Genomic DNA, 13,668 nt, shown 5'->3' on the forward strand with positions numbered 1-13,668 from the left:
GCGGCGGCGCAGAGCCGCAGCGAAGGCGTTACAGCAATCTTGAACGCTCCTCTCTTGCATTAGTGTACGCCGCCTGCAGAGCAGGTACACCTCCCGCAACCACATTTCATGACACAGTCTGCGCGCTGGTGCTTAAGCTTCCTGTTATTTCAGCGCAGCTGAGAGCAGCTTTGTTGAGCTGCCTTCGAGCCGGTGTCAGTCAACGCTCACGATGTGAGGTGGTGTAGTCTTCAGATTCTGTCCAGCGAGACACCGGAGACAGAAATGGATCGGGGAGAAAAAGCCACTACCGCAGCGCAGTCAGCTCTGTCATGGCGGAAGGTGAGAGGCTATAGAAGGTTCGGGAGCCCCCCCAGTACAGGCTTTCCCAGGTGCGAAGAAAAATGTCTCTACCGCCGCTCGGACACCCAATCAAGCCACCACCTGAGACCCACTCGGGAGGGCTTACACGGTCTGAGGCACTATATGAGGTCCTTCACGGACCCGCAGAGCCGTTAGAGGTCAATGCGTACCCCACCCGAAGGACTAGACCGGGCCACGGAATAGCTCGAGTCGAGCCGTTCCAGGAGGCATCTGCTCGCGGCCGGTCAAGGCCTCTTCCTGTCACCAAAGAAGCATCCAAGCAGCCTGTCGCCACCCCGGAAGGCGTAGACCGGGTTCGGATATCCTGGCTTTCTTACCTCCTGCCGGTGATTTTACGGTTGGGACCCCAGCAGCGGACAGGATGCTCTGCCTAACACGCAACACCGTTGTATGGTCTCCCGCAGGGGTGAAAGCACTTCGAGGGAAGCCGGACACTCGATGTGGGCTGCTAGCTCATGAGTATCTGTGCCTGCTGAACACTGATGCGAAGACGCAGCTCCTGACTAGCGAGCGCTGGCGGTCCTTTCCAAGTGGCCACCGGACTCTTGCAGACTAGCAGAAGCAGCTTTGCGCGAACCCGATCCAAGAGGTCTGCTGGGTAGCAGCGCTGTGGGGTCTGGCAGTATTCCACGTCCTCGGCTAATGCGAAGAGGCTTCACGATTTCTTTTCTTCGGCGCCCGTGGCGATTCGGACACAAACTGGGTGAGTCTCGCTCTGCATTGGCCCCGGTTTCACTCCTCAATTTAGAAGAGTAGGCGGAGCGAAGGTCTATTTTACCAACCACTTCCAAAAAGCTTGCCGCCGTCTGTCCAGCTCACGTTGATACGCATGCAGATGGCCGGGTGCCATCTTGCGTTCACGTGTGCGAAAGGGAGTGCTTGAGCGGCACACCATCTTGAAAAGTGTCCACAAACTGCAGAACGAAAGCCCCAGTAGCCAGGAGTTCTCTAATGCAAGACCGTCTCCTTGGTGACTGTGGTGACGTCTTGCAATGAGTGCATGCGTGCCCCCAACTCGCATCCGGCCTTGTAGAACCCGGGCGTTAGGTTTGGAGGCGCGCCCGCAATCGACGGACGATGCTCTCCTTGCTCGCATGAGACTGGTGACCGTTCTGCCGTCCGCAACGGAGTCTCCCGGACACGACAGCATGTGATAGTGCGTCGTCGAATTCCTTGGCGCCCTCGAGTTTGCTGGGATAGAACGGTTTCTTGCGTGGTGGGAAAAGAGGCAAGGATACGTTTTCTTCTTTAGCAGTGCGATCCTCCCTTGGCTTTAAGTGACTGCCAGTACATGACGCCGAACTCGCTGATGTGGGGCTCGACTGCACACCGCTGTTACGGCTGCTCACACTGCACACAGACAATACGTGCTTTGAACGACGTACGGCCCCAGCAGCTGACAGCCACTGCCCAACAATGACAAACACAGACGAAAGAGATCTCCAGTTGAGGGCTGTGGTCGGATTCAATGGAGCAGTGCCAAACGGGCTTATACTTCATCCGGACCCTTCGTTTCTCGTTTACGGACTCGGGTCGAATCTGGTAGTACGTAACGTGGTCAAAAAGTCGCAACGATTCCTTCAGGGCCATGACAACAGAATCACTTGCATTTCTTTGAGTCCTTCCGGCCGCTATATTGCATCGGGCCAGCGGACCCACAAAGGTTTCCTCGCCGACGTGATCATCTGGGATTTCTTTCAGGGAGTGGAACTGAGGAGGCTCAGGTGAGTGCTTGGTGTCCGTCGTCATGCCGCTGAACGGTCTGGAGAGGCCAGTTTCACTTGGTATCGCTGCCTACGGAGCCTAAGTGTCTTTGAGAAAACACAGAGTGAGCTATCGACAGAGAGCTGTATGGTCGCGCCTGAGCGCGGTCGTAACACGTTCGCTTCTGTAATTTTTCGCGCTGAGTCGTGCACAGGCAAGTAGATACCACACGAAACACAGCGTCATGCACAGTTTGTTCAGCTGTGATTCTCTTTTTTCTCCATTTCCGATGAGCTCATGAAAAAGGTTCATATCACGACACTTGTATTCTCTCATACAAGACATGGGGCTCAGAAGTTTACTCTATTCACACAGACTGACTTCCTGCCGGCGTTCTCGGTAGACACGGGCTAGTTAGGGAGTCGAGACCACTACTAGTACATGAGCGGGCCTACAGCTTGACTTCTACGAGTGTAGCAGACGCATCTTTTGCAGGAACGGGACATGCAAACTTTCTGCGGACACCGGAGTGGCCTGCCCCCCCTGACCCCCAATTATACTGACGGGGTACGAGTGGGCGCGAGGAGTTCCCTGATGCCGGTGCTGTTGCCGTCCGCAGATTACACAAAGAATCAGTTCAAGACATTTCCTTCTCAAAAGATGAAACCTATGTCGCAACCCTGGGCGGCCAAGATGATAACAGCCTGGTCATTTGGACTGTTGCGGACGGCAAGGCACTCTGCGGCACAGCCGCTGCAGCAGACACTGCTCTCTGCGTTAGATTTTTCCACACCTCGGAAGTCTATCTGCTTACCGGTAAAATCCACCACGGGCTTCCATGTTGCAGAGGCAGTTGCTGGTTGTAGAATCCTCCGCTGACGCAAGGGTGCTCCTAACGTGCGCGGTCATTTGGTACGATCTTACCGAGGAATCTTGAGAGCCGACCCGTGTCTTTTCAGAGGGGACACGTTCGCGACCGCAGGGGTGAGCAAGTTTCACTTTTCAGCCCGAATTATGGCCGTCTGCTTACCTGCAGCCGGATACTATCACGTGAGGATCTGGCAGCTGGATGTGAAGAACAAGAAGCTCAGGCTGAACGAGTGTCAACTGGGGAAGGTCCAGAGGGTCACCCAGTGCGTTCTCATTACCCCTGACGACTCCTTCGTGTACTGCGGCACGCGATCAGGTGACCAGGATACTGCAGTGGAGAGTTAAGTTTGTGCCGGCGGAACTGCTCATTCCTCGCGTCGTCATGGTTCTCGAGCGCTGCCGCGATCACCGGGGCACTGGCTCCTGTGAAAGGGGACTGTAGATTGGCCAGCAGGGAAGGTCGGACAGCCCCCATCAGCAGTTTTCGGCCGCTTCGGATAGCTCATATGAGCAGTTTACTGGAAGCTTCCGTACGCGCAGACGCAACCTGTAAATCTGTCGCACCCCCATGTCGAGGGTCGGCCCCGAGAGTTCGGTCGCTTCTCACGTCTGCATCCCATACTTCGGGGCGGGACTATCTGGCATTTGTAAGGATATTCTTGTTTCTATGGCGGTCGCTTCAGGCAACCTTAGCGACCAGCCACTAGGGCTCCCTGGTCTTCCAGCATGTGCAATGTCGCTTCATCTTTGTTTCCAGGTGATTTTCTGGAGATCGCACTGAGCAACGGGCTATTCAAGCGGGCAGGTCCGGTCAAGAGAATGTTTCCTCAAGGAATCACTTGCAGCGCACAACTGCCGAATGGCGACCTGCTTGTAGGCACGGGAGAAGGCGCCATCGCTAAGATCGAAGCGGATTCCTTGACTGTCAAAGGAACGTGCCAGGTTCTCGGAGCAGTAACCAGTATTGTCATAGCACCGGACCACCAGCACTTTTTTGCTGGGACGAGAATGGGCAACATTTACTGGGTAGATGTCCATTCCCTAACTCCGGACATTCGCAGCACCTGCCATTCTGACAAGATAAACTGCGTCGTGTATCCCCCAAATCTGTCAGGGCTGTTCGCTACCGCATCTATGAATGAGATTCGGCTGTGGAACTCTAGGACTTACCGGGAACTGCTTCGCATACAAGTACCACAGATCGAATGCTACAGCGTGGCGTTTATGAATGACGGGGCCTCCATCATCTCTGGATGGTCGGACGGCAAGATTCGGGCGTTTCTGCCACAGTCCGGGAAGCTATCTTACGCTGTCAACGACGCTCATCGTGACGGAGTCACAGCGATAGCGGGGACAGCGGACAGCAGGCGGATCGTGAGTGGTGGTATGACTGGCAGCGTTCGAGTATGGAGCGCTGGCGAGCAAACACAAATAATGCTCGCCAGTCTAAAGGAGCACCGGAGTCGAGTCTGGTCTGTGAAGCTGCGGAAAAACGATATGCACGTAAGTTAGGCTCCCCCCTGAAAAGAAGCAATGGCTAAAAACAGAGGTGCAGGAAGTGAGGCGCTGTCTCCATGGAGTCTAGGGGGGTTATCTTTGACGGAAAACCTGCGCGGGATCGTGCCGGCTGTGAACAGACCCGACTGCGACGCGGGGACGGGAGGCCGACCCCCGACAAAGTAGCTCTTGCCCGGTTCTCGGATGCAGTACTGTTGACGCTGAGAGGCTTCGGTTTAGGATGCTCCTGGTTCAGGTGCACTCCGGCACTCATCTGGTCTCGAACGTGTTGAGACTTCTGGGCCCGAGGTTGATGCTTGCTTTAGGGCCTTTCACTTCTGGTCATACCTGTGTGCAATCAGGCAGTCTCCGCGTCAGCGGACGGAAGCATCATCGTCTGGGACCTCGGGACCTACACGTCTGTGATTTCTATGGTCGAGACCACCATCTTCAAGGTAAGCCATTCACTTTTCCCAAGCTGTTCTCTAAGGGCCCGGTGACGACGGTTACGCTCAAGCCTGCTTAGGGCCTTTGATTTTGCCCGTCTGAATGGCAGGAGCAGCTCGAAGACGATCAGCGGCTCGTCTTCGCCGAAGCCACAAACATATGGGTCGGGCAAAGATAGTGGACTCATCGTGTATGTTTCGTTCCAGTACGGCAGTCCGACAGGTTGCCAAACGGCATTTTGACATACGCGCGCCCGCCAGACTGCTTTTTGTGTCCGGTGAGGTGTTAAGCTTGCGCGCCCAGAGATACTGGAAGAAAGCAGACCTACATCAACCGGGTCCCGGCGTCAGCTGGAGTGTGACAGTCTCCTCGTCTGTTTTGCAGGGTATTGCATACCATCCAGACGAAATACAGTTGCTTGCAACAGGCAGTGACCGCAAGGTGCACTTCTTGGACACGTATGAGGGCGGCAAGATCCGTGACATTGAAGCTTCGGACAAAGGCGAGATTAACTGCTTGGCCATCACGAATGATGGACGGAGTTTCTGCTCAGGTGAGGTTGACTGGAATCCGCGGTACAACAGGTGGATTTCTCTGCATCGCCTAGTGATGCATATCCCCGAGACCCGATTTGCGCCCCCTGTCCGCCCTCGCGCGTGCTACCGCAGCCAGTGCCCGACACTTGCTTGCGCAAGGGCGAACACACTACGTGCGGAAGCGCGCATCGGTCAGTCAAATTGCAGACCCCTAGCCCTGGCCCCTCCATGGTAATCGTGCAAGCCTCCGTGACTTCTACGAATGCTTACTTACAAGGTGCGACGATTTGTCTCAGGCGGTGATGATAAAATCCTGAAGCTCTGGGACTACGAAAGAGGAGAAACCTTGTACAGCGGTGTAGCCCACACAGATGCGATCACCTGCTGTTGCATAAGCCCTGACCAGTCAACGCTCGTCTCCGCAGGGCAAGAAGGGGCCATTTTTGTTTGGGATTTGCCAGACGAGATTCGTGGAGTTGCGGCGGCAAGTGGAGAAACCCCCATGCTGCAGAACGAGGCTTGATACTTCGTGTTTGTTTATCGGTCCACCCTTTCAGTGCAGTAGGCCGTTTGAAGGGTGAATTTCCTTGGCTGTACGGAGACGTTCGGTAACGTCGAATGTACTCCTGAAGTTGGGAGGCAATTCTGTAGTCTCAGAATGCTGCCGGTGGTACCATCATCCGTTCTCGGGAGGTCGCCAGGTCCCGGCTGCCTGCGTGTTAGTGCGTGGCCTGCTCTCCACGTTTGTCCGGCCTGTCTCCAAAAGGAGGCAGAGAGGTTTCTTCCTCGGGGACTAAACGAGAACTCGCTGGGTCCCTTGCACCCGGCCGCGCCGTGTTCGAGCGCTTGCGGGGGCACGAAGTTTCTGCGTTCTTCCCGGTTGTCCGCAATACTGCTGCTTACCCCTCGCCAAAGTGGCTTTACGACATCCATTGAAGGACTGCAGTGAGAGTCGTTCGGTGCAGCTCACGAGACATATTTTTCTACCCCGTGCTGACGAGAAAGTGCGCTACGACGCACCTGTTGCCCGCGTTGCTCCGGGCTGACCCTCATTCTGTCTAGGTTTTGGCAAACAGTTCCCCTTTTGCCGTTGTGCCACACAGCGGAAGGCAGAGCATGTGCTTCTCAGGATGACTGTGCGGCTGAGCGTTCTTCTGAGAACTGCAGCCAACACTGGCGAATTAGAGTTGCACTGCAGACTGCTTTAGACTCGGGCTGCGGTCCAAGCTTCCGATGACCGCTGCCTCCCGGGTAGACAAGAAACTGATCCAGAGGGGGCTGCCACGAGCGATCAACCCGGTTGGAAGTCTGGACTTCGCACTTCGTCACATGGCCCCGAAGACGAGACCAGTCGTGCAAAAGGTTTCGCATATCTAAGCGGGTCTGGCTAGAAAAGCCCAGTCGACAGCCGTTACGACAGCACCTCGGATACGTCCAACTGGACCGGGTGTGGGCTCCTCAAGGGTAGATCGTGAGAAGCTACTCAACCTGGACCGCCGTCAACTGAGTCGCAGAGGCGGACTGTTACGCTTTTCCTTGTCGGTCAAGTACGGACTGCAGCCTCTCCTTCTGCTCAAGAGCAGAATAACGCGGAATCTCTTCGTCTTCAACGCGAAGGACTGTGGCGCAGCCTGATCTGTCGCCGACCACCAGTACTGGACAGTTCAATGCAAACCTGGTGACCATTCACAAAGCGCACAACTGCTGAGCGGCCCGTATGCTTTTCTCGGGGAGCTGCCTGACCAGTCTCGTTTGTCGACAAGAAACGGCATGTACCTACGCGAAGGAAGCAGCTGTGCCGCTCGGTCGCGGTGCGTCCCAGTCACCAGACAAACATTCCTGAAGGGGCCGTACCTAACAGTCGTCAGCGACCGCTTGGTTCCTCCGCCCTGTGACCTAGGGTAGTGAACAACCAAAGGATCTACGGCTTGTCTCGACAAATCCCACAGCTCCAGGCGGCCATCTCCCATGCACGCCGCGAACTCCGTCGAGTTTGTGGGGCACCTGTGTTTTGACGACTCGTGAATCATACAGAGCAACGCAGGAGCAAGCATGAGCAAGCAGGAGGGGCTGCTGACTTCACACGCAAATTCGTGCGGATGGCTTCTTCCCGACAATTAAGAGTTGAGAGGTAGCTCACCAAGAGATATCGGTTACAGCGCTATAACGGGACGACGGCGGAAGGATCGCCGCAGCGTCTTCTGGTTGCTTCACGTTCCAAAGCCGTATCATACCGTCGTCTGAGCAGCTCAAGAAAGCGTCGCTGTGAAATAAACTGTACTTGACCTGGAGAAAGAGAATAAGAAGGCACCTCAAGCCTACCCGGGCTCCTCAAGTCTCTTGCGAAAAAGAGAAACCCGGATACGGGAGGTCGGTCTGCACCGAGAGAGAGCACCTGGGAGCTGGGAGCCCCCACAAGACATGTGCCGGGGCCTCCTTCTCAGCCCCTGTCTACGGTGGGCAGGGGGGCTAAGCACTGCTCTCCGCGAAGCACTTACGGAGTTAACAGGTCCCGTATGCCCCAGGTATGTGTCGAGGTATTGCTCGTTATACGAAGTTGAGCATCTGTGAATTAAGCCCTCGTCTGTTCCGATGACATAGGTTGAGGGATCCTGGTCACTGATGTCAATGCACAGCCCCGATGCGTGCATAAAAACGACAGTGTCGTTTGTCTGGGCGCCGCCGGGGGAGTTCCAAGTGACCTTAACACAGGGATTGGAGACGTGCTTGATCGACATCATAGTCGTCCTTTCCAGGACTGCAACACATCAAGCAGGCAGGAGACCAGCCACTGCCCGAACTGTTCTTGATGAGTTACATCAGAATGGCAGCCATCTGGGAGTACACTCTTGCCACACTCTCACCCCGCTGATGGGTCAGGGTGCTTCTGCGGACGCTCGCGGTAACCCACAAAGAAACCCCACAACGGCGTCCTCCACGGGACAACGCGCCGGCATGTTGAGCAAGCAGATCCCACCTTTCTTCATTGTCCACTGATACACTCGTCCATCGCCACCTATTGAAAGCAGCTGCTCTCTCGGAATTTTTTCAGGACCGCGGTCAACCCAGCGGACATCCCATACAGCGTCGCTGTGTCTACTTGACCCCTGCAAGAAGGCGCCCCATACCACGAAATCTGTGCCTGGCAAGGACTCGCACTGACCGATGTCAGCGGATCTCTGGCAATAGAGCTCTTGCGAAAGACTGACCCTGGCGTACTTCCGACGGGCGCTAATGGACGTGGCAGCGCCTGAGGTTTTTCTGTTAAGCAGGTGCAGCAGGTGTCAACTGAAGAACAATCACAGACGATCCTGTGTCGGGTGTGGAGGCCGCGTCTTCCGCTACGTCAGCTGAGCCCAGCCCAGCAGAGGTGCTGCTGAAAATGTGTCCCCCCTCGGACTCTTTCACATGCCAAGCGAAGCGCGTGGCGCTTTTGTCGGGTGTAGCCTACCTGCACCGACAGTACCGAGTGGCTTTGCAGCACCGGCTCGTCGCCAGGCCGTCTCAGGTCCCATATAGCAACGTGCCCGTCAGCCAGCCCCGAAGCGAGCAGATTGGGGTTGAAGCATGAAAAGTGAAGTGAAAGAGCGCCGGCTGACGTATGAATCTTCCTCTCTGGGTGCAGCGGATTCTTCAACGACCAGAAAAGAATCCAACCGTCTGCACACCAAGCAAAAGCGAACAGCACGCGCGAAGCGCTTCTCGGCCCAGGGTTCACACAAGCCCGGCCGAAGAGAGAAGTTGCCTAAAGAAGAAACAGCCTCAGTTACGCAGGCGATCCTTCCTCGTTGGTATTCCCCAGCCGCGCAAAGAAGTTGTGCCCGTGTCAGGAGGTATCGGTGGTGAGGCTTCGGCTGTTGAAGACGACTCCACACCTTAGAATGTCTTGAAGACGCTGCGAAAAAGGGCGGTTGCACACCTGGAGTTGTTACTGTCGACGCAGCCGGGGTGCTGCCGCAACCCACGGCCAGCAGGTCCTGGTTCGCCGGGTTCCACTCCACAGCGGAAATGCTCATGTCGCCCGTAAGTGCTCGACCGTCAAAGTCAAATAGTTCTGTGAAGTTTGCTGCAGGACTAGTTTGCTTCACCGGGTCATCATTTTCCTCATCTGAGCTGTTGACTTCTTCTGTGTACTCTCTGGCCCTAGCTCGCGGGAATACAGTTGAGCCATCGACCTCGCCAGTGGGAGTCTCCCTGTCGGTAAGAGCTTCCGACCGTCTTGTTTCGCTCTCTAGCTCGTGATCGCTTAGTGTGGAAACCGACGGCTTCAAATAATTTGGGTCAGCGTTTCCTGAGTGGCGAAAAACGATCAGTCAATTTCACGAGTTGAGCTAGACACGGCACACGCAGCCACGGCCGATACGGGCCCGTTAGGCGGTCGATCCTATTGACGGTTACGATTGGGGACATCTGGATGAAGTCGGGCTTGCCCGCCAGTTGGGAACCAGTCGAAGCCGAGAAATAACTCGGAAAGTGGCGTGCCAAGCTAGCGTGACCTCACAGTTTACTTGCACAACTTGCAACGGCGAAGGCCTGTGTTCTTTTCCAGAGCCGCGGCTGCCTCTGCCCAGCAGGCAAAAAAGAACTGCTATTAATGGCCCTGCACTTAGCCTGGCTATGATCTGTCTAGAAGACGGACCGCTCGCCAGTCGAGAAAGTGAGCAAATGGTTCTGCGACCCGACGCACCGCTCTCTGCGGCAGTCGTTTCTCTCAAGGCTGGTTGGGTCGACAGCTGCGCAGGAAAGGAGCCGGCACTACTCAAATCCTGGGAGAAAAAGTTCCGGTACACCATATGCTGACTGTGGTGCCGCGTCTGAGCTAAAATTCTGTTAACGATTAGCAGACTGGCACTGAGAGACGGGGGAAGAGGTGCCCCGCTGCCAGTACGCCAGTTAGATCCCGGCACGGAATCCTCTTGGGATCCGGGTGAAGGGGCCCTGTGGCTCCGGCCTTCATCTGTAGGAGAAATTTCTCCTGTGATCTGGACAGAGGGTCGCCGTCGTCGGCCGTTTTTCGTTGAGCTTCCTCCACACAAGATGCTGGGCCCGGCTGCACAGATGAAGACGAGACGAGGTCAACCCATGTAGGGACTGCTAGTCAACAACAGGGACAACTTCTCTGTCCTCCACGTCAGCTGCGCACCCGCCAGCTTAGTCCGTCTGTCGCGGTGTCACAACAGCTCCGGTGACGCACAGACGAACCGGAGAAAATCTAGCGGTATTTTTAAGTGTAAAGCACTGTTCACTTGAGCATGCGAAAGAGGCCGAATCCACAGTTCGTGCTACGACGTGGGCAGCCTCTCGGGAGGCCTCGAACACCCCAGATGCTGGGGTACCAGTGAGGAGAAGTCTGCTTCTTCTAACAGACGCAAAGAAAGACCGGTGAAAGGAACTTCCATGTATGCGTTTGAATTATAGTTTTCCCAACAAAGTAAGTCGAGTCCCCGATATGTACCTGATAAGCCGTTGTTCTTTCGACTAGGTTCTTTTGAGAGTCCGGGCAAAGCGGACGTGTCATTTCTTCTCGCCTTTAGAGTTGTTGATCCTCTACGGATGGAAGCAGCTGTGGCATCCTTCGAGGTGCCACTGTCTGAGACGCCTCCCCAGCCCGCGCGGCGAGACGGTGCTGCCAGCTCGAGCTGATAGCTCTGTTGAACACAAACTTTGTTCACATCTAGAAGACTGCCGTGAGTCTTCAGTCCCTGTTCGACGTACGCCTCGGTCTCCTTCATCCAGTGCTGCTGAATCTCCTTCGCACTGACACAAGCACGACGATGGACGAGAAGTGCGGTGTACCATCCTTCTGTGCAACAGAAACTGCCTTCCCCGCAGAACGGTTTTCCCCATGCGAGATGTCGTCACATTCGTGACGGTTGAATCAAGTTTGGAAGGTATAGAGGCCTGTCTTGTTACGGCCGCCAGCGAGCTTTGCAACCCAAGACGGACAGACGACAGTGCGGCGAGAGCGTTCTGCGGTGGTCTGTCAGGTCAGTGGGTTAAGTGATTTCGTGCAGACACCAGCCCGCCAACCGATGCACTCGTCGGCTGCGCACACGCTTGTTAGGAAGTTAAGCATAAGAGAGCCTAGAGTCCACAGGTGGTTCAGGTTTTCATATCTTGAGGCACATTTCGCTGGACCGCTCAGCAGCCGAAGTTACTCATTGCGCGGTGGCCTGCTCAATACGGGCCATCCGGGTTCATCGTGAGATGCGCCGAGCGCTCCGAGGAGTGTCACTAGCCAGCCCAGCCAAGCACAGAAAGTGTCTGGCTCTCCTGAGACGGCTCAGGGAGAAGGAAATCTCACCGAGGTACGGAGACGGCATTGAACGCATCAAAAATATCAGAAGGGCTCGCGAAGGCGCTTGTTGACACGGGAGCCGGGGGAACTGCGGAAACCTCTTTAAGTTTGGGAGGAAAATTGAGCGTCTGGGAGTGGTTAGGTACGTATTTCTCCGTTAAGGACTTGGAGTCTGATAGGTCGTCATACTGCTTGTTTCTGTTTGTGAGGCTCCAGTATTCCTCCGTGTCCACAAGAACTGTAAGACTTGAAAGCGAGAAGTAGACCTCAGTGGGCGTCTCCTGAAGAGAGACTTCGACTTCACTCTCAAGAAGCTCCTCGCTCAAATGGAGGGATTCCTGGGGCGCTCTTGGAGTGTAGAGAAAACCTTCGTCTGCACGGTTGGGAGATCGCATGAATAACAGACTTGGCTTTCTCATGTAAAATGAGAATACGAGTGCTCTGCCCTGCCATCATACACCTTACCCTGCTTCGAGTACTCCTCGTCGTCTTCCTCCTCGACATGCCCCGGAAGGGCCTCTTTAACGCTCCTCCAATCTTTCTCGTGCTGTTCGGCGAGCTCGACTGCGAAGTGAGACATCAACCCATAAAGAAGGTCGCATTTGCTTATATTCGGAGCTTTCGAATGATCTTCGTGGCAGTTGCTGTCACGCTAGTCCTCTTTTGCGATTCCTCAAACCCTCCTTATTGATTTGCAAGAACGCCAACCGTAGTCATCATCAGGGTGAACAGCCCCTCGAAGCATTGCAGATCGCGTAGCGGCGCGAAAGCGATTATCCGTTGTTCTGTTACCAAGCACGTACGGATCTTGTCGACATCAGTTGCATCGCCGTTGGTGGCTTTGATGAAAGCAGCGAGAGGCCGTGGTGTGACAATCTTCCCGTTGAGCAAGACGTGTATCTGACCTCCTCCTGCAAACAGCGAACTTCACATCGAAACCTTCACGAGATGGCCCGAGACTGACACTCAAATTCAAGTAAAGTGACATATGCACAACCCTAGCGTTCCCTTCGGAGAGGAGACGCCTTAATGTCACCTTTCGAAGTACACTGACGCGTGTCCGCAAGCCCGCACGCCCGTGTGCAGAAGCAAACCGCGGGTCAGCGTTTCGTCAAATACTTGCTGCCTGGGGCTCCCGACCGCGGCGCCTCACGTGAAGCAACCTGGAGACTGCGTACCTGCTAGTTCAGTATCCTTTGTGTTCCGAACATTTGACGGGTTTCCAGAAAAGGTGATGCCAGACTTCCGGATCTGGCTGAAGTTTCGGCTGCTGCGCGTCAGAGTGCTTGAAGCCTGGACGGATGGTCTTGTTCGCAGGCCTGGGCTACTCCGCTGCGACCTAGCTCGATCGACTCCGGCAGTAGAATCACGCCTCATTGGTTGGCCTCTCAAAGCGTCAGCCATCTCTTGGGGAGTGGCAGAGACAAGCTAGCTGTATTGTGTTCTGAAACACCGTCACCAAGTCTTTTCACTTGCGCGTGCGGGCCTCACCGCCGGGCCACGACGGCAATCGATCAGCGCGGACTGCGCTGGAGAACAACCTGGAAGCTTCCTTGAGGGCATCAAGCAGTAGCTACCTGGCGAGGTGCGAGCCTGACCTACCGGGCGCGTCACGGCCTCTGCATTGTACGATTTGAGGAGAAGTCCTTTCGTTGATACCAATAGACAACCGGAGCGCGTCACTCATGTGCTGCGTAGCGACCGAGGCGTTTCGAGAATCTCCAAGAAGGCAGTGCTTTCGCCACCAGAGCGATAAGCTCTGGTATGTTGTGCAGCGGAGCAGTTACAGACAACAGGCCATCTGAGGCTGCGACATTTCGTGTGTGACCGTGTAAAGCGCGACCGTCCACATCCTGCTTTTCTCAGGCAGAAGCCATCGATTGGACCGGCGCCCAGTAGATATTACCAAGCCAACGGTAGGCTGGGTGCTAGTCTGGCGCTGTGGCTCTGCAG

General features: G+C 55.4%; 3 protein-coding genes across 3 annotated transcripts; 1 reads left to right on the forward strand and 2 right to left on the reverse strand.

Annotated features, from left to right (window-relative positions):
- Positions 1-97: 97 nt before the first annotated feature.
- CSUI_006909 (uncharacterized protein) lies at positions 98-1,351 on the reverse strand (the record flags this gene model as incomplete). The annotated part of the gene is made up of 1 exon (XM_068067059.1): positions 98-1,351. A coding segment is annotated over one exon (219 nt), but the record flags the coding sequence as incomplete, so codon positions are not given.
- On the forward strand, positions 769-6,172 carry CSUI_006910 (flagellar associated protein). Its single transcript, XM_068067060.1, has 6 exons — positions 769-2,087; positions 3,104-3,253; positions 3,695-4,440; positions 4,797-4,889; positions 5,266-5,434; positions 5,714-6,172. Exons 3-6 carry the CDS (start codon positions 3,757-3,759, stop codon positions 5,938-5,940), a joined length of 1,173 nt encoding a protein of 390 aa, XP_067920961.1. The 5' UTR covers positions 769-2,087; positions 3,104-3,253; positions 3,695-3,756; the 3' UTR covers positions 5,941-6,172.
- Positions 6,173-6,941: 769 nt separating this feature from the next.
- On the reverse strand, positions 6,942-13,402 carry CSUI_006911 (wd g-beta repeat-containing protein; the record flags this gene model as incomplete). The annotated part of the gene is made up of 13 exons (XM_068067061.1): positions 6,942-7,092; positions 7,558-7,703; positions 7,916-8,175; positions 8,395-8,524; positions 8,869-9,077; positions 9,337-9,708; positions 10,105-10,467; positions 10,873-11,174; positions 11,722-12,088; positions 12,181-12,279; positions 12,519-12,626; positions 12,894-13,121; positions 13,399-13,402. The coding sequence occupies 13 exons, from the start codon at positions 13,400-13,402 to the stop codon at positions 6,942-6,944; spliced, it is 2,739 nt and encodes a 912-aa protein (XP_067920962.1).
- Between the last annotated feature and the right edge of the window lie 266 nt (positions 13,403-13,668).

This window comes from Cystoisospora suis (genome assembly GCF_002600585.1).
Source record: "Cystoisospora suis strain Wien I chromosome Unknown contig_3561, whole genome shotgun sequence".
NCBI lineage: Eukaryota > Apicomplexa > Conoidasida > Eucoccidiorida > Sarcocystidae > Cystoisospora > Cystoisospora suis.

What these genes read in the sequence shown, in the direction of transcription:
- CSUI_006910 (XM_068067060.1), top strand. Translation starts at nt 3,757, where the DNA reads ATGTTTCCTCAAGGAATCACTTGCAGCGCACAACTGCCGAATGGCGAC. An exon ending in TCGAGACCACCATCTTCAAG is followed by an intron (nt 4,890 to 5,265) that starts GTAAGCCATTCA and finishes TCTGTTTTGCAG; the next exon opens with GGTATTGCATACCATCCAGA. An exon ending in TGGACGGAGTTTCTGCTCAG is followed by an intron (nt 5,435 to 5,713) that starts GTGAGGTTGACT and finishes GATTTGTCTCAG; the next exon opens with GCGGTGATGATAAAATCCTG.